We start from the raw sequence: 26,674 nt of genomic DNA, 5'->3' as shown, positions 1-26,674 counted from the left end.
TGGATGCTGGGGACACTAGGGTCCATGATGGAGCTGATTGAATTTACAACATTCTGCAGCTTATATCAACCCTGTTCAGTGCTCCCCCACATATTAGACAGCGTTAGAGTGCTCTCCATGGTACATCTGTAGAAATTTGCTAGTGTCTTTGGTGACATGCCAAATCTTCTCAAATTCCAAGTAAAATTTAGCCGCTGCTGTGCCCTCTTTGTAGCTGCATCAATATATTGGGCTGAAGATAGATCCTCAGAGAAGCTGACAACCAGGACTTGGAACTGCTCACTCTTTCCACTTCTGAAACCTCGACACGGGCTAGTGTGTTCCCTTGTCTTGCCCTTCTTAAAGCTTGGAGATCTTCTGCAACCAGGAGGGATTTCACATCATTAATGTCCAGCTATTGTGTTACCAGACATAATGTTAGCAAATACACATCCATCTTGCATCAGTATACTATGTCATCAATACTTAAATCTCCAAAGTCAAACATATGTGGGATATCGGTTAACATCTAACTCCTGAGTCTGTTGCAGTACACATGTATATGGATGCAACAAAGCCATGCTTTCAGAATCTGAATCAGGATTTCTATCACCGGTATATACACAATATATATATAAACTCAGTCAGCTCCATCCCCAGCATCCAGGACATCTTCAAGGAGCGATGCCTCAGAAAGGCAGCATCCATCATTAAGGACCTCCATCACCCAGGACATGCCCTCTTCTCATTGCTACCATCAGGGAGGAGGTACAGGATCCTGAAGGCACACACTCAATGATCCAGGAACCCATAAACACTACCTCACTACTTTTGTTTTTACTTAATTAGTGAAAAAAAACTAATGAGATATGTGCTCATGGATTCACTGTCCATTCAGAAATCAGATGGCAGAGGGGAAGAAGTTGTTTCTGAATCATTGAGTGTGTTCCTTCAGGCTTCTATACCTCCTCCCTGATGGTAGCAATGTAAAGAGGGCAGGTCCTGGGTGATGGAGGTCCTTAGTGATGGATGCCGCCTTTATGAGGTATCGAAGATGTCCTGAATGCTGGGGATGGAGCTGACTGAGTTCACATAGTATATGCATCTCGGAACTTTTCTCAAATGAAGTCTCCACAGCCTAGGTGGGCTTGACAACATGGACTAGCTGCCTAATGTGCAACAGCAAAGATTCTGGTAATGGTGGGATTGTGAATGCAATCATCCTAAAAAAGAGTATTTGGCAATATGGAGGGGAGAGCAAGTTTGTAAATCTGGCAGGAGCAAATGATGCTGGGAATGGTGAGGGTGGAGTGCCATGGGAGGGGTGTGGGACAGGTGGCAGAGAAGGAGTGCCGGGGGTGAGAGGGGTGGCATGGGTGCTGACACACTCACGATTCCCCTCTCCCTGCCCCCTTTGCCACTCTCAGTCCACAATAGGGACCCATATCAGAATCAGATTTATCATCACTCACATCCGCCAGGAAATCCATTTTGCAGCGGCAGTACAGTGCAGTACATATAATTAATACCGTAGTGTGCGAGAGCTCGGTACTACATGTGTTTTGATGTTGTACCAATGCTTTTTGGAATACCCGCAAATGCATTAAATATTTAATTGTCTTGTACATTTCCTGGTCCGTGTTTCCTCTTTAACCTGTGTTGCAGTTCGCTGGGACATCTGCAATTACTCTTCCAATGCCGGCACCTGCTGGGGACTGCTTAAAGACAGGATCATTCCCACTCCCACTGGCACTCTCCCATTCTGTCGCCCGCACTATCACGCCATGCTTCTCCCTTTTCCCCTTTACTCTTTAACTTACCTTTAATTTAATGAATATCTTTTGTTTGTAATTCCCGTTGTGTCACTTCCGGAGAGCCGAGGTTGTAACGTAATTGGGGCTCGTCCAATTTTTGTTCTTTTGAAAGGATGGGTGTAAGTTGTGTTTGCCCTGAGATTTTTTGTGGTGCACAGGCCTTTCGATTGTTTGTTACTTTGTTTTGTGGCGTGCTGTCGCTTTGCCATTTGTCACACTTCTGGTACAACTGCTGCTAGGTGAGTACGGTTGTTTGTGTGCTAGTTTAACTAGTGCACGAGTACCCTGGTTAGTTAGGGGAGTTTTCCGGCTGGACTGAGTAATCAGTTCTTCCTGTGGTTCACTCCTTTGTTGTTTTCGAGGTTGCCTTGGGTAGAAACTTGTTTTCAGGTGGAGGTAAGGATTTCAGTACTACAAGACCATTAGCCTGTTGGTCTATGCTTCATGGAGCTTTGCTTTTAAACTTGCCCAGTACACCGTAAAGATAAGTAGGATAGAGCAAAGGCTAGGCCAGTATCGAGGTGGGGGGGGGCAGTGACAGGTTCCATTTGCGTTTGTCTGGAATTTCACTTATCGTGTATTATTTAGATTAGCACTTGATGACCATACTCACTTTGCACTCAGTTAGTGTTGCTTTGTATTAAACGCCCCATTCATATGTTTGTGCTGAACTTTGGACTTCGTCAGTACTTTAGTGTGGGGTAGGAAATCTTTTTAAACGTGGCATCTCTTGTACAGTTCATTATAGAACATTCTGAGGAGCCTCTTGAGCTGTTCACAAAAGATCAACTTTTGCAGCTGGCTTCTCGTTACAAAATTGAGTTTACCAGCACTGAAAACTGGTTAAAAGGGAGCGTAAAAATGGTCATCGGGGAAGTGTTGATAAATACTGGGATTCTAGAGGTTAGTTCAGTCCCCCTGGTGCTCAAACCTACTCCAGTGTCAGAGCAAACACGAGGAAATCTGCAGATGCTGGAATTTCAAGCAACACACATAAAAATTACTGGTGAACGCAGCAGGCCAGGAAGAGGTACAGTTCGATGTTTCGGGCTGAGACCCTTCGTCAGAACATCCTGACAAAGGGTCTCGGCCCAAAACGTCGACTGTACCTCTTCTTATAGATGCTGCCTGGCCTGCTGCGTTCACCAGCAATTTTTATGTGTGTTCCTTTGTCAGAGGCTGCCATTGAGTTGAGGTTAAAGGAGATGGTGCTGCAAGAGAAGCAGTTAGAGGACAAGACATAAGGAACAATTGTTAAGAGAACTTCAACTGCATTTAAAATATGAGTGTTTCCTTAAGGAATTAGAGTTTAAGAAAGATCATCAAGCTGATCCTTCTGTATTTGATGTAGGTAACCACACTTAATTAGTTCCACCATTTGCAGAGAGGGATGTTAAGAATTACTTCTCTCATTTTGAATGGGTGGCTACCACTTCAGGTTGGCATAAACACATCTGGACCCTGCTTTTGCTCAGGAAGCCTACTCTGCTCTAAGCATTGAAGAGAGTACAGCTTATGATGAGGTCAAAGCTTTTATCTTGAAATCTTATGAGTTAGTTCCTAAGGCTTATTGCCAGTGTGCTAGGTGCTATAGTAAGCTTGACCAGCAAACATATGTTGAGTTTTCCAGAGAGAAAAAGAATCTCTTTTGGAAAAGATCGGTCGACGTTTCGGGCCGGAACCCTTCGTCAGGACCTGACGCAGGGTTCCTTCCCGAAACATCGACCAATCTTTTCCACGGATTCTGTCCAACCTGCTGAGTTCCTCCAGCGTGTTGTGAGTGTTGCTTTGACCCCAGCATCTGCAGATTATTTTGTGTTTAAGAAACTCTTTTGACTGGTTGTGTTTAGCTCTACAACTAGAAATGAAGGGACAACTTAGTCAACTCATCGTGCTTGAGGAATTTAAGAGCCGTCTGCCTGATGTTGTATCTGTTTATTGAAATGAGCAAAAGGCATCAACCCTTGAGCAAGCTGCCATATTGGCTGCCGAGTATGTCTTAACTCAGTTTTGTCAAAATCAGTTTTGGCAGCAAACAGCAAGCCGAATACAGGGGTAAAGCCCTATCCCATCAGGCACGACCTTTAAAACCAGTACGCCTTGCCTCGCCCTTGGCTAAGAATTTTGTATCTGAGAACGCCACAGCTCACCAAGTGTGTTTCTACCGCAAGAAGAAGGGTCGTCTAACTGCTGAATGCTCAAAGCTTAATTTAAAGCAGAACTCTGCGAAGCCTGTACCTTTTGCGAAAACTGTGGCAAATTCCTCTCTATCTCCTGACAGTGATGTCTCAAGCAAGAAACACAAGTTGGCTGGCTCTTCTTCCTTCCTGATGGATGGTTTCGTTTCTCTTGCCTCTGAGCCTGAGTCAAAGCAGCCCATTGAGATCTGGGGGGACACAGGAGCTTTTCAGTCCGTGATTCTCCAGGATGTTTTGCCATTCTCTGATGTGTCTGCATTGGGTTCTGAGACACTTGTGAAAGGGTTTGGTGTAGGTTTTTTGTCCATGCCTTTGCATTATGTTTGTCTCCAATCATTTTTGGTTTCTGGTGAAGTTGTTGTTGCTCTCTGTTCCCAAATCCCAATTGAAGGTGTGCCTTTCATTCAAGGGAGTGGTTTGGTGGGCGGTAGACTGCCAGCTACCTTCCTGGAAGTTACCTCTAATCCCATGGTGCATGGGGTGCCCAGATGAGCTTGAAATGACTTTCCCAGACACCTTTCCTGTTTGTGTTACTACTCGTACAATGTCTCAGAAAGATCAAAACAAAGGCAAGGGCTCTGACAATCTCCCTGATATTGCCCTTGTCACACCCTTATGGCCAAAGGTGATGTAGATCTAACAGGGTTCAGCCAAATGTTACCCTCTTGTGAACAGCTACTGCTTGAACAGAAAGGAGACCCTTCTCTGTCTCCTCTGTGTGAAGAGGTGGTCTCAAAGGAAGCAATTGTAGAGGCCTTCTGTGGCTGTTTTATTAGCAATGGAATATTAGTGAGGAAGTGGACTCCAAAAATGTCCATTCAGGACGATTGGAGTAGTGTTTATCAAATTGTTGTTCCTGATGTTTACTGGCCTGACTTGTTGTGTTTGGCTCATGATCATTGCCCTGCTGGTCATTCAGGCACTAGGAAACTCTTGACCGTGTGCTTAGGCGTTTTCTCTGGCCTGGTGTGAGGCCTGATGTAGCTCAGTACTGCAGGTCATGCCAGGTGTGTCAGGCTGCTGGTAAGCCCAATCAAAAGATCGCCGTTGCTCATCTATATCCTATCCCTGCCAAAGGGAAGCCTTTCGAGCGAATCTTAGTTGATTGTGTTGGTCCTCTTCCCTGTGCCAAGTCTGGTAATCAGTATTTTCTGACCATCGTATGCGCATCTACTTGATTTCCTGAAGATGCCTAGTTGAGTAAAATTCCAACTTCTGCCATTTCCAACTATACTTTTCATAGTATTTGCCTTACAGATGGTTGTCCAGTATGACAAAGGGTCAAACTTTACATCTCACATCTTCTCCCAATTTCTAAAGCAGCTATCCATCCAGCATTGTATCTCATCAGCTTACCATCCAGAATCTCAGGGGGCACCTGAAAGATTTCATCAAACCCTCAGGTCAATGCTACGAGCCTACTGCAAAGAGTTTGAGAGGGACTGGGATAATGACATTTCCGTTCTTCTCTTTGCAGTGAAGGAGGTAACTCAGGAATCCCTCAGTTTCAGTCCAGCTGAACTCGTGTTTGGCCATATAGCGAGAGGGCCTTTGAAACTATTGAAAGATGTGGTTGGCTGATGAACCTTCTAACCTGTTAGACTATGTGTCTAACTTTCGCTTTAGGCTTAGTAGGGCATGTGAACTGGCCAGGGAAAGCTTGAAGTCAGCTCAGAAAAAGATGAAAACTTGGTATGATAGGAAGGCTAAACACAGAGTGTTTCCTCCAGGAGACCAAGTGCTTCTCCTGCTGCCACTGCCTGGCTCCGCCTTGAAGCTCAGTACAATGATCGATCACAGAGTGGCGTCAGTGTGACTACCCGGTAAAAACTCCAGATCGTAGGCATAAGACGCGTCTGTGCCACGTTAACCTTTTGAAACCTTACAATGACTGGAAACACGCTGTGTCCTCATGGGTTAAGCCCATGGCGGTGCTGAAGTCTCCATCTGCAGGTGATGAGGGAAATGTTGGTGCCATTTCGAAAGAGATCCTTCAGGATAGGTTGCCAAATTCCAAAGTCCTGGCTGATTTGGACACTTGCCTGTCTAACCTAAACCTTCCTGAGCGTGCTGACATCATTCAGGTGATCTATTTGGCCCTCTTCTCTGGTATTCCATCAGTAATAATGTACTTCACCAACATCCATACAGGGTTAAACCCTATTAAGCGCCAACTCAAGCCCCTGGAGTTCCCCTTGTCTTTTGGTTGATAAATCAGACAGTTCAGTATGTTTTTGCACAGAGGCTGGCAATGTAAACTCTATAACTAAGCCTGAATCCTATCCTCTTCCTTGTCTAGAGGATTGTAGTGACCAGGTTGACTGCATCCCTTGTCATGAAGCTAGATCTCTTAAAGGGCTATTGGCAAGTGCCATTAACCCAGCAAGCCTGTGAGATGTTTGCTTTTGTGACTCCTGATGCTTTTTTCCAGTACAAGGTCATGGTTTTTGGAACGAGGAGTGCCCCAGCAACTTTTCAGCATCTGGTCAATAAGGTGCTGGAGGGAGTTGCAGGTTGTGAGGCTTACCTTGATGATTCGGTAACTTACAGCTCTACCTGGTCTCCACATAAGGTCCAGCTACAGGCAGTGTTCAAGCAATCAGTGGCAGCAAATTTGACCCCAATCCTCTCCAAGCTACAGTTACGTAACTGGGTAACGTTGTAAGCCATGATCAAGTCTGCTCTATTGAGAAGTAGAGGCCTTTGTGAGCTTTGCTGTGCCAGCATCCCGGACAGAGGTCTGAAACGGTTCCTCAGGATGGCAGGTTACGACAGAAGTTTTTTGCAAAAATATTTCCACCGGTGCTGCACCCTGAACGAACCTGCTTAGTCCCAAGGCTTCCTTATGTTTGGACGGATACATGTCAGCATGCCTTTGACAATTTGAAGGCAGTGCTAAGTAGTGCTCCTATCCCAGCAGCTCCTGATTTCAGTAGGCCCTTTAAGCTAGCTGTTCATGCTCGTGATGTTGGTGTCGGGGCTGTACTCCTCCACGATGATACTCTCGGCGTGAATCATCCTGTATCTCTAAGAAATTTGAGGTCCATCACAAGCAGTACTCCACAACGGAGAAGGAGGCTTTCGCCCTTATTCTTGTCCTGAATCATTCTGATGTCAATGTTTTTTTCCAATTTTCCACTTACTTTTTATACAGACTATAACCCTCTGGTCTTTCTCCACAGAATGAGGAATTCTAACCAACATTTAATGCAGTGGATTTTATTCCTGCAGGGGCATGACCTGAAGCTTTGCCATATCTGTTGAAGAGACAGAGTGCTAGCAGATGCCCTTACAAGGTCATAGGTGTTTCTGACATCTGCATACGCTCTATATCCTCTATTGAAAATACTGAGTGCATTATTGGGGTAGCTTTATATAGGAACATAGAAAATAGGTGCAGAAGCAGGCCATTCGGCCCTTCAAGCCTGCACTGCCATTCAGTATGATCATGGCTGATCATCCAACTCAGAACCCTGTACCTGCCTTCTCTCCATACCCCTTGATCCCTTTAGCCACAAGGGCCATATCTAACTCCCTCTCAAATATAGCCGATGAACTGGCCTCAACTGTTTCCTGTGGCATAGAATTCCACAGGTTCACCACTCTCTGTGTGAAGAAGTTTTTCCTCTTCTCGGTCCTAAAAGGCTTCCCCTTTATCCTTAAACTGTGACCCCTCGTCCTGGACTTCCCCAACATCGGAAACAATCTTCCTGCATCTAGCTTGTCCAATTCCTTTAGAATTTTATACGTTTCAATCAGATCCCCCCTCAATCTTCTAAATTCCAGTGAGTATAAGCCTAGTCAATCCAGTCTTTCATCATATGAAAGTCCTGCCATCCCAGGAATCAATCTGGTGAACCTTCTTTGTACTCCCTCTATGGCAAGAATATCTTTCCTCAGATTAGGGGACCAAAACTGCACACAATACTCCAGGTGTGGTCTCACCAAGGTCTTGTACAACTGCAGTAGTACCTCCCTGCTCCTGTACTCAAATCCTCTCGCTATAAATGCCAGCATACCATTCGCCTTTTTCACCGCCTGCTGTACCTGCATGCCCACTTTCAATGACTGGTGTATAATGACACCCAGGTCTCGTTGCACCTCCCCTTTTCCTAATCGGCCACCATTCAGATAATAATCTGTTTTCCTGTTCTTGCTACCAAAGTGGATAACTTCACATTTATCCACATTAAATTGCATCTGCCATGAATTTGCTCACTCACCTAACCTATCCAAGTCACCCTGCATCCTCTTAGCATCCTCCTCACAGCTAACACTGCAGCCCAGCTTTGTGTCATCTGCAAACTTGGAGATGCTGCATTTATTTCCCTCGTTTAGGTTATTAGTATATATTGTAAACAACTGGGGTCCCAGCACTGAGCCTTGCGGTACCCCACTAGTCACTGCCTGCCATTCTGAAAAGGTCCCATTTATTCCCACTCATTGCTTCCTGTCTGCCAACCAATTCTCTATCCACATCAATACCATACCCCCAATACTGTGTGCTTTAAGTTTGGGACCTTGTCAAAAGCCTTTTGAAAATCCAAATATACCACATCCACTGGTTCTCCCCTATCCACTCTACTAGTTACATCCTCAAAATATTCTATAAGATTTGTCAGATATGATTTTCCTTTCACAAATCCATGCTAACTTTGTTCGATGATTTCACCGCTTTCCAAATGTGCTGTTATCACATCTTTGATAACTGACTCTAGTATTTTCCCCACCACCGATGTCAGGCTAACTGGTCTATAATTCCCCGGTTTCTCTCTCACTCCTTTTTTAAAAAGCGAGGTTATATTAGCCACCCTCCAATCCTCAGGAACTAATCCAGGATCTAAAGAGTTTTGAAAAATTATCACTAATGCATCCACTATTTCTTGGGCTACTTCCTTAAGCACTCTGGGATGCAGACCTTCTGGCCCTGGGGATTTATCTGCATTTAATCCCTTCAATTTACCTAACCCCACTTCCCTACTAACATGTATTTCGCTCAGTTCCTCCATCTCACTGCAGATCCCACAGCAACCTTTTTAAGGGTGGGGGCATTATGTCCTGTACATTTCTGGCCTGTGTTTCCTCTTTAACCTGAGTTTCAGTTCTCTGGAACACCTTTTCATTGCTTTCACCTGCTGGGGACTGCTTAAAAACAAGGCCACTCCCTCTCTCACATTCTGTAGCCAGCACTAACACAACAAGCATCACCCTTTTTCCCTTTACCTTTAGTTTAATAAATATCTTTTGTTTGTAATTCCTGTTGTGGCATGACTCCTTTGTGTTACTGAGAGCTGAGAATGTAACTGTCTATACCCAACTACTTTCTCCTGTTGAGTGACCAATCGAATTTCTCATTGAATTTCTCATTGGACAACAGAACAGAAAAACCATCCAACCGTCAAGCAGAGAGGAACCTGCAGCGACTTTTCCCTCTGTTCTGGCTGCGCTGAGTTCTAATTTATATACCTGTACCTGCATGGCTGTGGGATTGTTAAATCAAGTGACAGTATACCTTTATCTTTGTTCACTTCTCATTCTTGGACTACTTGGCCAAGTTGCAGTCTCTGTCTGTCTGAAAATAAATAAAGACAAAGAAAAAGAATAATTGAGATTATTCCAAAAGCCAGGCAGCATCTATGGAGCAAGAGTTAGTGTTTCAGGTCAAAAACCTTTCATCACAATTGAAACATTAAAGAGACAACCTTGAAAATTTAGATGCAGAGTCAACTGGAATAATTCGGCATGATTGGTCATGATTTCTTCATTTAACAATAAAATGACATTCATATAATGTACATCAACACATGAATGAAGGGTCTTGCCACAAACTGTCAACTTTTTACTCTTTTCCATAGATGCTGCCTGGCCTGATGAGTTCCTCCAGCGTTTTGAGTATGTTATTTTAGATTTCCAGCATCTGCAGATGTTCTTGTGTTTGTGATACATTGTACATTCCTGTTATTAGGCTCATTCATTCATTTTGTGCCATGTCAGATGATCTGGGTGATCATGGTCTTTCTATGCCCATAGTTGTTCTTGGCAATTTTTTCTATATAGATGGTTTGCCATTGCCTTCTGGGCAGTGTCTTTACAAGACGGGTGACCCCAGCCATTATCAATACTCTTCAGAGACTCACAGACGCGAGGAAATCTGCAGATGCTGGAAATTCAAGCAACACACACAAAAAATGCTGGTGAACGCAGCAGGCCAGGCAGCATCTATAGGAAGAGGTACAGTTGACGTTTTGGGCCGAGACCCTTTGTCAGGACTAACTGAAGGAAGAGCCATTAAGAGATTTGAAAGTAGGACGGGGAGGGGGAGATCTGAAATGATAGGAAAAAACAGGAGGGGGAGGGATGGAGCCAAGAGCTGGAGAAGAGAGAGGATCATGGGATGGGAAGCCTGGGGAGAAAGAGAAGGGGGGAGGGGAGCCCAGAGGGTGGAGAGCAGGCAAGGGGTTATAGTGAGAGGGACAGAGGGAGAAAAAAGAGAGAGAAGAGAAAAGGGGGAAAAAATAAAAAAATATATTAAATAAATAAATAAGGGATGGGGTATGAAAGGGAGGAGAGACATTAACGGAAGTTAGAGAAGTCAGTATTTATGCCATCAGGTTGGAGACTACCCAGACGGAATATAAGGTGTTGTTCCTCCAACCTGAGTGTAGCTTCATCTTAACATCTGTGTGGCCATTGGGAGATCCTGCTTTCTCTGGCGGACAGAGCGTAGGTGTTCAGCAAAGCGGTCTCCCAGTCTGCGTCAGGTCTCGCCAATATATAGAAGGCCACACCGGGAGCACCGGACACAGTATATCACCCCAGCCAACTCACAGGTAAAGTGTCGCCTCACCTGGGAGGACTGTCTGGGGCCCTGAATGGTGGTGAGGGAGGAAGTGTAAGGGCATGTGTAGCACTTGTTCCGCTTACAAAGATAAGTGCCAGGAGGGAGATCGGTGGGAAGGGATGGGGGCGGGGTGGAACGAATGGATAAGGGAGTCGCGTAGGGAGCAATCCCTGCGGAAAGCAGAAAGTGGGAGGAAGGAAAGATATGCTTAGTGGTGGAATCCCGTTGGAGGTGACGGAAGTTACAGAGAATTATATATTGGACCTGGAGGCTGGTGGGGTGGTAGGTTAGGACAAGGGGAACCCTATTCCTAGTGGGGTGGCGGGAGGATGGGGTGAGAGCAGATGTGCATGAAATGGTTTGGGAGGGTTTAAACTAATTTGCAAGGGGCATGGAGCCCGGTGCAATAGAGCAGTGAAAGAAGTGCATGGAGTAAAGCCAGATCTAACATACAGAGAGGCTTTGAAGAAAGAGAAGCAGAATAAATGGTGTAAAGACAGTAGGGTAGAAGGGCTAAAGTGTGTGTACCTCAATGCAAGAAGCATCAGGAACAAAGGTGATGAACTGAGAGCTTGGATACATACATGGAATTATGATGTGGTGGCCATTACAGAGACTTGGCTGGCACCAGGGCAGGAATGGATTCTCAATATTCCTGGATTTCAGCACTTTAAAAGGGATAGAGAGGTGGGGAAAGGGGAGGAGGGGAGGCATTACTGGTCAGGGATACTATTACAGCTACAGAAAGGGTGGGTAATGTAGCAGGATCCTCTTTCGAGTCAGTATGGGAGGAAGTCAGGAACAGGAAGGGAGCAGTTACTCTATTGGGGGTATTCTATAGGCCCCCTGGTAGCAGCAGAGATACAGAGGAGCAGATTGGGAGGCAGATTTTGGAAAGATGCAAAAATAACAGGGTTGTTATCATGGGTGACTTTAACTTCCCTAATATTGATTGGCACCTGATTAGTTCCAAGGGTTTAGATGGGGCAGAGTTTGTTAAGTGTGTCCAGGACGGATTCCTGTCACAGTATGTGGACAGGCCAACGAGGGGGAATGCCATACTAGATCTAGTACTAGGTAATGAACCGGGTCAGGTCACGGATCTCTCAGTGGGTGAGCATCTGGGGGACAGTGACCACTGCTCCCTGGCCTTTAGCATTATCGTGGAAAAGGATAGAATCAGAGAGGACAGGAAAATTTTTAATTGGGGAAGGGCAAATTATGAGGCGATAAGGCTAGAACTTGCGGGTGTGAATTGGGATGATGTTTTTACAGGGAAATGTATTATGGACATGTGGTCCATGTTTAGAGATCTCTTGCAGGATGTTAGGGATAAATTTGCCCCGGTGAGGAAGATAAAGAATGGTAGGGTGAAGGAACTATGGGTGACAAGTGAGGTGGAAAATCTAGTCAGGTGGAAGAAGGCAGTATACATGAGGTTTAGGAAGCAAGGATCAGATGGGTCTATTGAGGAATATAGGGAAGCAAGAAAGGAGCTTAAGAAGGGGCTGAGAAGAGCAAGAAGGGGGCATGAGAAGGCCTTGGCGAGTAGGGTAAAGGAAAACCCCAAGGCATTCTTCAATTATGTGAAGAACAAAAGGATGACAGGAGTGAAGGTAGGACCGACTAGAGATAAAGGTGGGAAGAAGTGCCTAGAGGCTGTGGAAGTGAGCAAGGTGCTCAATGAATACTTCTCTTCGGTATTCACCAATGAGAGGGAACTTAAAGACAGTGAGGACAATATGAGTGAAGTTGACGTTCTGGAGCATGTTGATATTATGGGAGAGGAGGTGTTGGAGTTGTTAAAATACATTAGGATGGAAAAGTCCCCGGGGTCTGACGGAATATTTCCCAGGCTGCTCCACGAGGCGAGGGAAGAGACTGCTGAGACTCTGGCTAAGATCTTTATGTCCTCGTTGTCCACGGGAATGGTACCAGAGGATTGGAGGGAGGCGAATGTTGTCCCCTTGTTCAAAAAAGGTAGTAGGGATAGTCTGGGTAATTATAGACCAGTGAGCCTTATGTCTGTGGTGGGAAAGCTGTTGGAAAAGATTCTTGGAGATAGGATCTATGGGCATTTAGAGAATCATGGTCTGATCAGGGACAGTCAGCATGGCTTTGTGAAGGGCAGATCGTGTCTAACAAGCCTGATAGAGTTCTTTGAGGAGGTGACCAGGCATATAGATGAGGGAAGTGCAGTGGATGTGATCTACTTTGATTTTAGTAAGGTATTTGACAAGGTTCCACATGGTAGGCTTATTCAGAAAGTCAGAAGGCATGGGATCCAGGGAAATTTGGCCAGGTGGATTCAGAATTGACTTGCCTACAGAAGGCAGAGGGCCATGGTGGAGGGAGTACATTCAGACTGGAGGATTTTGACTAGTGGTGTCGCACAAGGATCTGTTCTGGGACCTCTACTTTTCGTGATTTTTATTAACAACCTGGATGTGGGGGTAGAGGGGAGGGTTGGCAAGTTTGCAGACGACACAAAGGTTGGTGGTGTTGTAGATAGTGTAGAGGATTGTTGAAGATTGCAGAGAGACATGGATAGGATGCAGAAGTGGGCTAAGAAGTGGCAGATGGAGTTCGACCCAGAGAAGTGTGAGGTGGTACACTTTGGAAGGACAAACTCCAAGGCAGAGTACAAAGTAAATGGCAGGACACTTGGCAGTGTGGAGGAGCAGAGGGATCTCGGGGTACATGTCCACAGATCCCTGAAAGTTGCCTCACAGGTAGATAGGGTAGTTAAGAAAGCTAATGGGGTGTTAGCTTTCATAAGTCGAGGGATAGAGTTTAAGAGTCGTGGGGTAATGATGCAGCTCTATAAGACTCTGGTTAGGCCACACTTGGAGTATTGTGTCCAGTTCTGGTCACCTCACTATAGGAAGGATGTGGAAGCATTGGAAAGGGTACAGAGGAGATCTACCAGGATGCTGCCTGGTTTAGAGAATATGCATTATGATCAGAGATTAAGGGAGCTAGGGCTTTACTCTTTGGAGAGAAGGAGGATGAGAGGAGACATGATAGAGGTGTACAAGATAATAAGAGGAATAGATAGAGTGGATAGCCAGCGCCTCTTCCCCAGGGCACCACTGCTCAATACAAGAGGACATGGCTTTAAGGTAAGGGGTGGGAAGTTCAAGGGGGATATTAGGGGAAGGTTTTTTACTCAGCGAGTGGTTGGTGCGTGGAATGCACTGCCTGAGTCAGTGGTGGAGGCAGATACACTAGTGAAGTTTAAGGGACTACTAGACAGGTATATGGAGGAATTTAAGGTGGGGGCTTATATGGGAGGCAGGGTTTGAGGGTCGGCACAACATTGTGGGCCGAAGGGCCTGTAATGTGCTGTACTATTCTATGTTCTATGTTCTAAATGGGAGAGGTGCGTTTGAGAGCAGAGTTGATGGTGGAGGAATGGAAGCCTCTTTCTTTAAAAAAGGAAGACATCTCCGTCCTGGAGATTGCCTGGCATCTGTGGTCACATAACCAGGACTTGTGATATGCACCAGCTGCTCATATGACCAGCGATCTAGCCTGGTCCCAACATATCAATGTTGTCATAAAGAAGGTAAGGCAGCGGCTATACTTCATTAGGAGTTTGAAGACATTTGGCATGTCAACAAATACTCTCAAAAACTTCTATAGTTGTACTGTGGAGAGCATTCTGACAGGCTGCATCACTGTCTGGTATGGAGGGGCTACTGCACAGGACCGAAAGAAGCTGCAGGAGGTTGTATGTCTAGTCAGCTCCATATAACCATATAACAATTACAGCACGGAAACAGGCCATCTCGGCCCTTCTAGTCCGTGCCGAACGCTTACTCTCACCTAGAACCACCAACCTGCTTTCAGCCCATAACCCTCCATTCCTTTTCTGTCCATATAGCTATGCATATTGTGATGGATGATAATAAAAATCTACAGAAGTAGTCATTAGAGAATATTGGGTCATCAGATTTTGGAACTACTAGAGGTAGATGTAAACAGATTGTTAAATACCCACCACGATCGTAGCAGCTAATAACTTAATCTCAAGTGAGCCTTTCAATCCAACAAATAATTCTTTTTCCTGGAATCAGTATGGATAATCCTTCCAACAAAAATGAATGTTAATGTTAATTGTGCATCTTGGGTACTAGCCTACAAAGTACTCAGGACATCTTCAGGGAGCGGTGTCTCAGAAAGGCAGCGTCCATTATTAAGGACCTCCAGCACCCAGGACATGCCCTTTTCTCATCAGGTAGGAGATACAGAAGCCTGAAGGCACACACTCAGCGATTCAGGAACAGCTTCTTCCCCTCTGCCATTCGATTCCTAAATGGACGTTGAAGCTTTGGACACTACCTCACTTTTTTTAATACACAGTATTTCTGTTTTTTGCATATTTTTAAAGTCTATTCAATATACGTAATTGATTTACTTGTTTATTTATTATTAAGTTTTATTGTTTTATTTATTTTTTCTCTCTCTCCTATATTATGTACTGCATTGAACTGCTGCTGCTAAGTTAACAAATTTCACGTCACATGCCCATGATAATAAACCTGATTCGGATTCTGATTCTGATTCTGACCGCCTGCTCCCATGGCTTCACGTGACCCAGATTGGGCAGGGGGGAGGGAGGGGCTAAGCAGGTGCCACACCTTGCTCACGGGTGACCTGTAGGCTAGCGGAGGGAAGGAGCACCTTACACCTCCTCTGGTAAAGACACATCACCACCCCACCACCCTGTTATTAGGCTAGCAGGTTTAAAATTACAGAAATATGGATATCTCCCTTACATTTTTACACAGAGAACAGTCCTTGGAACATCCATTGAACTCACTAATTATTAATATTTTAAAATTTCTTTTCAGCTGTTTAAAATTCTGGTTAGGTTGCACTTGGTGTATTGAGTGCAGTTGTGGTTGCCTCTTTACAGGAAGGAACTGGAGGAACTGGTGTGAGGGGCAGGGTTTCAGGTTTCAGGATCATTGGGACCTCTTCTGGGGCTGGGTGAAACAAGAATCCCCAGGCAGCTGCTCTACGGTGAGCTTGAGCACGGCAGTCACAATCAGGGCCGCCCCAAAAAAAGATTCAAAGACAATCTGAAATCGTACATCAAATGGGCAGATCTCCAGCCTCGATGACTCGAGGAGTTGGCAGCCAACGGGGCTGCATGGCGCGCCCTGACCAGAAAAGCTGCATCTGACTTTGAGGATGACCGAAATCAGCGCCTTGCAGCAGCACGAGACCGACGCCACAAAGCTGTGTATGCACCTGTTCTAACAACCGCCATTCCACGTCCAACCTGCAACCGCATGTGTGCTTCAGACTTCAGCCTCCGAAGCCACATGCGTATCCACAGATGACCTCACAACGTTCAGTCTTCCTCGGACCCCGAGAGACAACCACCACTGGATGACACAGCTCAAAGTGTCAGAGGGGCCTTGTATCTCAATAAATAAATATTAGTGTTTAAGAGACTGTGAAATAGACGCATGAATATGCAGGGAATTAATGACTTGGTTTTATTTGACATTGTGTTTGGCATAGATTTTGTGGGCAGAAGGGCCTATTCCTAAATTGTTCTATGTTCTTTAATATCATATTTTAACTTTAAATTTTTCCTCATTTTCTTCAGTTAATCAACAGAATTGAACAGCTCCATGAAAGCAAGCTACTTTGAAAATGTCAAATTCTGTTATTCTTCATCGTTTTCGATCGTTTGGTGAAGACAATAGGGCATTTGAGTCAGAATATCTAGGTAAAAAAGCTCAATTTTTTAGGAAAACTTTGGGGTGCTGAAAAAGTTGTTTGTAAAGTTAGCTTCTTCCCTTTTGAATTACCACAGGTGCCCATTATCTGGTATATTAATCGCTATCCATGTCGCTAGAAATAACTATCTGGACCACTTCTTAATAAAATTAATCAATCTTGGGTTGAATGGGCATCAGATTAAATGAACCTCTGCCTTGTTTGTAACAGAGCGTTGTTTTCCTCTCTTATGTACTTACTGTACATAGCAATATGGAAATTACACACTGTTGCCTTAGTTTCCATGTTTTTCAATAAACTCTGAAAAGGGCCTTGGGCATATTCTCCAATTAAAGGTAAGTATATCATTCATCATCATCATTATGTGCTGTCTTATGACGTGGGTGATTATGGACTTGACCATGATTGTTCTTGGCAAATATTTCTACAGAAGTGGTTTGCTATTTCCTTCTTCTGGGCAGGTATCTTTACAAGATGGTTGACCCCAGTCATTATCAATGCTCTTCAGAGATTGTCTGCTGGGCATCGCTAGGACTTGTGACATTGCGCCAGCTGCTCATCCATCACCTGCTCCCGTGGCTTCACATGACCCTGATCGGGGTGGGGGGAGGCATTAAACAGGTGCATCACCTTGCCCAAGGGGGACTTGCAGGCTAGTGGCAGGAAGGTATGGACATATCTCCACCCTGCCACTCAGAGTGTGTCATTGCTGTTTTTATTATATCATTTGACAGATGCTTTTCCTATTACAGATATTCATGATTCAAGTGAAAAGTGAGTATACTGAGTATACTGGTATGTAAAATGATATACATTTATAAAATTACGTGCTTCATGGCATGGCAATAAAGTAATGAACGTTGTTGACGTTGAAATTATTTCTTCTCTTTCACTCCTTGTCTGGTTCCTGTTTTACAGAGACGTCTACACGGTAAATGGAAATTCTTCAAAAACTGACAATAGCAATGAAAAGATGTAAGCCCAAACAAAGTATTAACATTTTGATGTTAGTTATACACTAACCGCAATTTGTTCATGTTGGGCTACCCTTGGGCTTTATTGACTTTTAAGTTTATTGTATTTAAGGTCAGCATTGAAAAAGGAAGACAGCATTAAAATCGGATTTTTTGAGCTGGTAATTCTGAATTCTTTTTATTGACAGTATTTCTGTATTTTAAATTTTTGTGTAAGCTTCAAAATGGGGTCTGCTGGTTCCTTTATATTAGAACAAACAAGTAGAGTTAGAAATAGACTATTCTTAACTCTCAGGTAAACTCTCCGTGATGCCAGGGTACAATAATGTGTTAAGAGTTATTAACTGGTTCTTAAGAACATAAGAAATAAACCAACACACATATAAAGACAGAATCCTCCCCACCCTCCCACTACGCAAATCCAAGCCAACCATTTCAATGTAAAGAAAAGTTAAACAGAGCTTTTGTCACCACAGAGCTGTAAATATAAAAATGTATATTGTCTACTACCTAAACTATAACATATTTCACATGAAAAAGACCATAAAACTTAACCAGAAAAAAAAAGCTGAAAGTAAGGGAATAAAATACAAAAAAAAGGAAGATAAACTTTTAATCTAAAGAGGAATTATGAAAATATTCAAGAAAAGGTCCCCACACCTTATGGAAGTTAATGTCCGAATTAAGAAGTGAGTAATGAATCTTTTCAAGGTCTAAACAGGACATAATGTCTCTGAGCCACTGAGCATGAGTGGTCGGGGTAACATCTCTCCACCTAAGAAGAACTAAATATCTAGCCCAAAAGAGAGGCAAAAGATAATGTTTGACGTTTAGTCGGACTCAAATGCATGTCAACTTCACCCGAGGTGCCAGGAAGAGCAATCAAAGGGTTAGGTTCTAAGTGGCAATTAAGAATATGGGATAAAGTTACAAAGACTTCTCTCCAAAATTTCTCCAACTAGGACAAGCCCAATACATATGGATAAGAGAAGCCTCGCTCCCCCCTTTACACTTGTCACAAAAGGGACTAATATCAGGATAGAACCGCAATAATTTAGTTTTAGACATATGAGCCTTGAACTGCAAAAGACAGTGGCCAGTGCATAAAGAGGTTGAGTTAACTGAATTAAGAATTGAATCCCAAACCTCGTCAGACAGAGAAATATTTAAATCATGCTCCCAGGCAGTTCTAATTTTATCAAAGGGGGCACACCTCAAGGTCGCTAAATTATCGTGAATAGTAGATATTAAACCTTTACCCGATGGATTTATGCAAATAAACAAGTCCAGAACCAACTATATACGATTTTATTTTGGGTGCTTTTTCTTTATTGTTATGAATTGTGCATTAGTCATGTTTGTTTTGCACTGCATAAATCTCTTTTGCTGATGGTTTTTTTGTTGTATTGTAGAAACTCATAAATAAATTAATAAAAAAAAGACAGAATCAAAAACAGACACAGAAAGACACACACAGACACAGATTCTTCCCCCCCCCCAAACAGAACCAGATGGGATAACTTCATTTGCTCCATCACTGAGCTGTTCCCACAACCTATGGATTCACTTTCAAGGACTCTTCATCTCATATTCATATTTATTGGCTATTTATTTATGATTATTATTTCCTTTTTTTCTTTTGCATTTGCACTTGCTCAGTTTGTTGCGTTTTGCATATCAATTGTTTGTCCTGTTGGCTTTGGTCTTTCATTGATTCTTGGATTTACTGAGTATGCCAGTGAGAAAATGAATCTCAGGATTGTATGTGGTCACATACATGTACTTTAATAATAGAATTTACTTTGAACTTTGATAGAAGCTCACTAGATATGTTCATTATACTTTCTGAAGGAAAAATGTGTAACTGCATTCCATTACAGTTATAGTTATAGAACTCTACAGTACAGAAGCAGGACCTTCAGCCCATCTTGTACATGATGAACTATTAATCTGCCTAGTCCCATCAACCAACTCCTGAGCCATAGCCCTCCATTTTTCTCCCATCCACATAGCTATCCAAGTTTCCCTTAAATGTTGAAATTGATTCCACCTACACCACTTGCACTGGCAGCTCATTACACACTCTTACTGATCTCGGAGTGAAGAAGTTCCCCTTAAGCTTCTCACCTTTCACCCTTAACCCATGACCTTTATTTCTAGTATCATCCAACCTCAGTGCATTTATTCTATCTGTACTTCTCATAATTTTGTATACCTCTGTCAAATCTCCCCTAATTCTCCTTCGTTCTAGGGAATAAAGTCCCACTAATTCAACCTTTCCTTATAACTCAGATCCTCAAATGCTAGCAACATCCTTTGTAAATTTTCTCTGTAATCTTTCAATCTTATTGACATCTTTCCTGGAGGTAGGTGATCAAAACTGCACACTGTACTTCAAATTAGGCCTCACCAACATCTTGTTGAACTTCAACATAATATCCCTACTCCTGTACTCAAATTTATGAAGGCCAATGTGCCAAAAACTTTCTTTACACCCCAATCTACCTGTGGCACCACTTTCAAGTAATTATGGATCTGTATTCCCAGATCCCTCTGTTCTACCACACTTCTCAGTGCCTGACCACTCACTGTATAAAACGTTTCCTGGTTGGTCCTCCCAAAGTGCAACACCTCACAGATGTCTGCATTAAATTCCATTTGCCATTTTTCAGCCCATTTTTCTAGCAGATCCAAGTTCTGTTGTAAGCTTTGATAGTCTTCCTCACTGTCCTCTTCACCTCCAATCTTGGTGTCATCAGAAAATTTGCTGATCCAGTTTACCACATTATCATCCAGATCATTGATATAGAGGACAAATAACAATGAACCCAGCACCGATCCCTGTGGCACACCACTAGTCACAGGCCTCCAGTCAGAGAGGCAACCATCTACCACCACTCTCTGGCTTCTCCCACAAAGGCAAAGCCTCATCAAATTTATAACCTCATGTTCAATGCCAAGTGCCTGAACTTCCTTGACCAACCTCCCATGCAAGACCTTGTCAAAAACCTTGCTAACGTCCTTGTAGACAACATCCACTGCCTTTCCTTCATTACCTTTCCTGCTAACTTCCTCGAAATTCTCTACAAGATTGTTTAGATATGACCCACCATGCACAAAGCCATGTTGACTATCCCAAATCAGCCCGTCTATCGAAATACTTATATTTCTAGTCTCTTAGAATGCCTTCCAATAACTTACCCACTACTAATGTCAGGCTCACCGCCCTATAACTTCCTGACTTATTCTTAGAGCCTTTCTTAAACAATGGAACAAAATTAGCTGTCCTCCAAACCTCCAACACCATACTCGTGACTAATGATTTTTCAAATATCTCTTCTAGGAACCCTGCAGCCCCACACAGGATCTGAGGAAACACCTTGTCAGACCCTAGAGACAGCAAACACCTCCTCCTCTGTAATCTGTTTAGGGTCCATGACCTTATTGCTCCTTCGTCTCACTTCATAGATGCTGTGTCCAAATCCTGAGTAAATACGGACATAAAATTCCAAGTACAATCTCCCCCATCTCTTTCGGCTAAATGCATAGATTACTACCAAAATTGCAAGCCAGTTACTCACTAACCCTAACTCATACATCTTTAGAATGTGGGAGGAAACCAGGACACCAGGAAGAAACCCATGTGGTCACAGGGAGAACTTATAATCCTCTTATAATGATGTATATATAAAATTTATAATACAGCAGCAAGAATTGAATCCTGGTTAATGATTACTGGTGATGGAAAGCATTTGGACTGACCACTACCCTAGCATGCTGGCCCATTATGATTATTTCTTCCTCAAATATAACTTAGAGTCTTATACAAGGAATTAGCAATATCACCTTTTAACTGTGCTGCTAAGAATGCATTTTGCAGAATCTGAATCAGAAACAGATTTAATATCATCGGCATGTGTCATGAAATGTGTTATTTTGTGAGAGCAGTACACACTGCAATACATAAATACAGTAAATTGCCGTAAGAAGTATACCTAGTGCCTATAAAAAGTATTAACCCCACCCCCCCCCGGACGTTCTCGTGTTTTATTGTGTTACAACATTGAATCACAGTGGGTTTAATTTGGTTTATTTGACATTGATCATCAGAAAAAGACTCATGTGTCAAAATGAAAACAGATCTTTACAAAGAGATCTAAATTAATTATAAATGAAAAAAAACACACAAAATAATTGATTGCATAATTACTCACCCCCTTCAAGTCAGTATTTAGTAGATGCACCTTTAACAGCAATTACAGCCTTGAATCTCTGTGGATAGGTCTCTATCAGCTTTGCACACCAGGACACTACAATTTTTCTCCATTTTTCTTTACAAAACTGCTCAAGCTCTGTCAGATTGCATGGGGATCATGAGTGAACAGCCCTTTTCAAGTCTAGCCACAAATTCTCAATTGGATTGAGGTCTGGACTCTGATTTCGCCATTCTAGGACATTAACTTTGTTGTTTTTAAGCCATTCCTGTGTAGTTTTGGCTTTATGCTTGGGGTCATTGTCTTGCTGGAAAACAAGTCTTCTCCCAAGTCACAGTTCTCTTGCAGACTGCATCAGATTTCCCTCCAGGATTTCCCTGTATTTACTGCATTCATTTTATCCTTTACTTTCACAAGCCTTCCAAGACCTGCTGCAGTGAAGCATTCCCACAGCATGATGCAGCCACTGCCATGCTTCACGGTAGGGATGGTGTGTTTTTAATGATGTGCATTGTGTGGCTTAGACCAAACATAACGTTTAGTCTGATGGCTGCAAAGCTCAATTTTAGCTTCATCAGACATAGAACCTTCTTCTACCTGACTTTAGAGGCTCCCACATGTCTTCTGGTAAACTATCTGAGATTTCATGTGAGTTTTTTTTCAGCAGTGGCTTTTCCTTTGCCAGTCTTCCAGAAAGTAGCAACTAATGAATCCTGCGGGCTCCTGTACCTCCCTGCTGATGGCAGCAATGCGAACAGAATCCTGGATGCTGGGGACACTAGGGCCCATGATGGAGCTGATTGAATTTACAACATTCTGCAGCTTATGTCAACCCTGTTCAGTGCTCCCCCACATATTAGACAGCGTTAGAGTGCTCTCCATGGTACATCTGTAGAAATTTGCTAGTGTCTTTGGTGACATGCCAAATCTTCTCAAATTCCAAGTAAAATTTAGCTGCTGCTGTGCCCTCTTTGTAGCTGCATCAATATGTTGGGCTGAAGATAGATCCTCAGAGAAGCTGACACCCAGGACTTGGAACTGCTCACTCTTTCCGCTTCTGAAACCTCGACACGGGCTGGTGCGTTCCCTTGTCTTGCCCTTTTGTTTGTGGCTGATTTTCACTGTTTGGTCTTTCTATGTCAATTTATCAAGAAAAACTGATCTTTAAAAAATATCTCTTTGAACAACAACGTGTTATTTTTGCTCCACACAAAGTAGTGCTACTGGTCACAAATCTCCTAGTGTTTCATTTTTATCATTGTGCTTCTCCTGAGCTCTCTGCATACCATACATAACCTAAAGGAAGCTCAGGAAGGTACTGTTCCTGGTTTATCAGGTTGGGTGGATTTTGGTGATGAAGAAACCATAGAACCATAGAACCATAGAAACTACAGCACAGAAACAGGCCCTTTAGCCCTTCTTGGCTGTGCCGAACCATTTTCTGCCTAGTCCCACTGACCTGCACACAGACCATATCCCTCCATACACCTCCCATCCATGTATCTGTCCAATTTATTCTTAAATGTTAAAAAAGAACCCGCATTTACCACCTCGTCTGGCAGCTCATTCCATACTCCCACCACTCTCTGTGTGAAGAAGCCCCCCCTCACCCTTAACCCATGTCCTCTGGTTTTTTTCTCCCCTTGCCTCAATGGAAAAAGCCTGCTTGCATTCACTCTATCTATACCCATCATAATTTTATATACCTCTATCAAATCTCCCCTCATTCTTCTACGCTCCAGGGAATAAAGTTCTAACCTATTCAACCTTTCTCTGTAACTGAGTTTCTCAAGTCCCGGCAACATCCTTGTAAACCTTCTCTGCACTCTTTCAAAATTATTTATATCCTTCCTGTAATTTGGTGACCAAAACACAGGACGAATTTCTTTGTCATGATTACAGAAGAAGTAATCATGATTCATGGCCAGCTGACAGATTGTCTTTGTCTTGTTGAGTCATGTTGTGGCAGTTTTCCTCAACTCCTGCTGTGAAACAGAGGATGATTCAGTAGTGAGTCAGTAGTCATTTATCTGTTTACCTGTGCCATGCTGTGCACAATGTTCTTGATTCTCTAAACTGTCAGGTTCAAGAAAAGTTACTACTCCTTCATAAATTTCTATAGATGTGTTGTGGGGAGTATATTGACCGGCTACAGCACGGCCTAGTATGGAAAAACCAATGCCTTTGAATGGAAAATCCTCCAAAAAAAAATGGATTTGGCTCAGTACATCACGGGCAAAGCCCTCCCAAACATTGAGCGCATCTACATGAAACACTGTTATAGGAAAGCAGCATCCATCATCAGAGATCTTCACCATTCAGTCCATGATCTTTTCTCACTGCTGCCACCAGGTAGAAGGTACAAGAGGCTCTGGACTCGTATCACTAGGTTCAAGAACAATTACTACCTCACAACCATCAGGCTTTAGAAACAAAAGAGGAGAGCTACACTCTCTTGCCCATCCATTGAGATTAGCCCACAACCAATGATCTCACTTTAAGGACTCTTTATCTCATTATCTCATGTTCTCGGTATTCATTGCTAATTGTTTATATTTACATTTGCAGAGTTTGTCATCTTCTGCACTCTGGTTTATCTTTCACTGATCATGTTATAGTTACTATTCTATAGATTTGTATATATTTGCTCTATATATTATGTATTGCATTGAACTGCTGCTGCTAAGTTAACAAATTTCACGTCACATGCCAATGATAATAAACCTGATTCTCGTTATGATTCTGATATATGCTGGCATATATTTACTTTGAACAGAGCACATCATAGATGTCAATTTCAAGGAGACTTTAGTACTGCTGAAGAGAAAACAGTGTTGCAATAGATGTCACAAACCTGCCCACTATTCCCAAAGTTGGCATGAATCTCCACAAGACGTACAAGTTACTGCAAATCCCTTGTGTTAAAACGCCTGAAGACTCACTGTCAAGGTCTCTTCGTCACATGTTCTAGACATCTATTGATTATTTATTTATCATTATTCTTATTTTTCTGTTTGCACAGATTGTTTTCTGTGGCTCTAGAATTTCACAGTCTGATATGAGAATGACCTATGGATATATGCATTTCTGCATTTGAGAATAAACTTGGAGCTTGGCCTTCATGCATGTGCAAATGCAGGTGCGATCATCCAACATACAGAGTCCTAATACTGAAAGGAAGCAGTTGCTAGAAACCTGAAATATGATTGGAAAATGTTGGAAATATTTAGCAGTTCAGTTTCAAAGTTCTTAAGTTCAAATAAATGTATTATCAAAATACATACTCTGTGTCACCATATACAACCCTCAGGTTTGTTTTCTTGCGGGCGTACTCAGCAAGTCCGAGAATCATTATAGAATCAGTGAGAGACCGCGCCCAACGGAGTAGACAACCCATCAAATGCAAAGACAACAAATTATGTAAATTTAAAAAAAAATTGAGAACATGTGATGAAGAGTCCTTGAAAGTGAGTACATTGTTTGTGGGAACAGTTCAGTGATGGAGCAAGTGAATTTATCCCCTTTGGTTCAAGAGGCTGATGGTTGAGTGGTAATAAATGCTCCTGACCCTGGTGGTGTGATTCCTGAGACTCCTGTGCCTTCTTCCTGATGGCATCCTCGAGAAGAGAGCGTGACCTTGGATGGTAGGGATCTCTGATGATGGATCCTGTGACTACGCTCTGTGTAGATGTGCTCAATGGTGGAGAGGGCTTTACCCATGTTGGACTGGGCCTTATCTACTACTTCTATCACTGATTTGGATGTGATGTATAACTGAAAAGCTAGATTTTTGGTATGAAATCACAACAGAGCAACATGGCTTTTCAACAGTAAAAATTCATTCCACTCTTTAATTAAAGCTGAACCATTCCAAAGCAGGAGTTTTCAGCATTGGCCAATTTATCTCTCAGCATTTGCTCTGTATGGAATTGCTTCAAAGTTCAAAGTAAACTTCATTATCAAAGTACAATATATGTCACCATATACAACCCTGAGATTCATTTTCCTGTGGGCAAATTGCAAATCTATAGTATAGTAACTTAAAATTAAAGTCTTGCGAGACCATGGATCTGCGCCTGGAAAGTCTTCACCCTCCAGGGCGCAGGCCTGGGCAAGCAATTGCCCATGCTGTAAGTCTCCCTTCTCCATGAGACCAATGTTGTCCGAGGGAAGGGCATTAGGACGCATACAGCTTGGCACCAGTGTCGTCGCAGAGCAATGTGTGATTAAGTGCCTTGCTCAAGGACACAACACGTTGCCTCAGCTGGGGCTTGAACTCATGACCTTCAGGTCGCTAGTCCAATGCCTTAACTGCTTGGCCACATGCCCACAGGATCAATGAAAGATCAACCAGAGTGCAGAAGACAACAAACTGCAAATGCAAATATAAATAATTAGTAATAAATATCAAGAACATGAGATAATGACATAAAGATCCCTTAAAGTGAGATCATTGGTTGTGGGAACATCTCAATGGATGGACAAGTGAGTATAGTTGTCCTCTTTTGTTCAAGAGCCTGAAGGTTAAGGGGTAGCAACTGTTCTTGTTCCTGAGGCTCTTGCACCTTCTCCCTGATGGCAGCAGTGAGAAAAGTGCACGGCTTAGGTGGTGAGGATGCTGCTTTCCTATGATAGCATCTCATGTAGATGTCCTGAATGGCTGGAGAGGCTTTACCCGTGATATACTGGGCTGAATCCACTAACTTCATGAGTCTGTTAATATTGTAGTCTAGTTCATCAGCTGGTTGCATGATGATTAAGAACAAGAATGCATTTACAATACCACTGAAATATTAAATACACAACACTTACCAATTCATTGTGTCGCAGCATTGTCTTGTTCAGAAACTGCATGGATTTTCCACCAATGGAATATAAAAAGTGATTATTTTTCTTA

General features: G+C 43.0%; 1 protein-coding gene and 1 long non-coding RNA gene across 4 annotated transcripts in view; one reads left to right on the top strand and one right to left on the bottom strand.

The window, feature by feature from the left end:
- The window catches only part of abcb11a (ATP-binding cassette, sub-family B (MDR/TAP), member 11a), a 113,089-nt gene that overhangs the window by 1,411 nt on the left and 85,004 nt on the right, over positions 1 to 26,674 (top strand). For 2 of the 3 annotated variants that reach the window (XM_063052376.1, XM_063052374.1), the window contains exons 2-5: positions 16,456 to 16,578; positions 17,342 to 17,363; positions 17,508 to 17,564; positions 17,676 to 17,724. In XM_063052376.1, the coding sequence (XP_062908446.1) occupies positions 16,503 to 16,578; positions 17,342 to 17,363; positions 17,508 to 17,564; positions 17,676 to 17,724 (204 nt within the window). In that variant the 5' untranslated portion in view covers positions 16,456 to 16,502. Of the gene's footprint in view, positions 1 to 1,687; positions 2,033 to 16,455; positions 16,579 to 17,341; positions 17,364 to 17,507; positions 17,565 to 17,675; positions 17,725 to 26,674 lie in introns of those variants that run through there. The other variant, XM_063052375.1, reaches the window with a different exon arrangement.
- Positions 91 to 26,638, bottom strand: LOC134348651 (uncharacterized). The gene is made up of 3 exons (XR_010018463.1): positions 26,590 to 26,638; positions 9,504 to 9,563; positions 91 to 357 (listed from the first exon to the last, which is right to left on the bottom strand). It is a non-coding gene; the product is annotated as an uncharacterized LOC134348651 (long non-coding RNA).

This window comes from Mobula hypostoma, chromosome 6 (assembly GCF_963921235.1).
Source record: "Mobula hypostoma chromosome 6, sMobHyp1.1, whole genome shotgun sequence".
In the NCBI taxonomy this organism is placed as follows: Eukaryota; Metazoa; Chordata; class Chondrichthyes; order Myliobatiformes; family Myliobatidae; genus Mobula; species Mobula hypostoma.
Note: the sequence above shows the minus strand (reverse complement) of the source record. Positions and strands in the feature narration are given on the sequence as shown.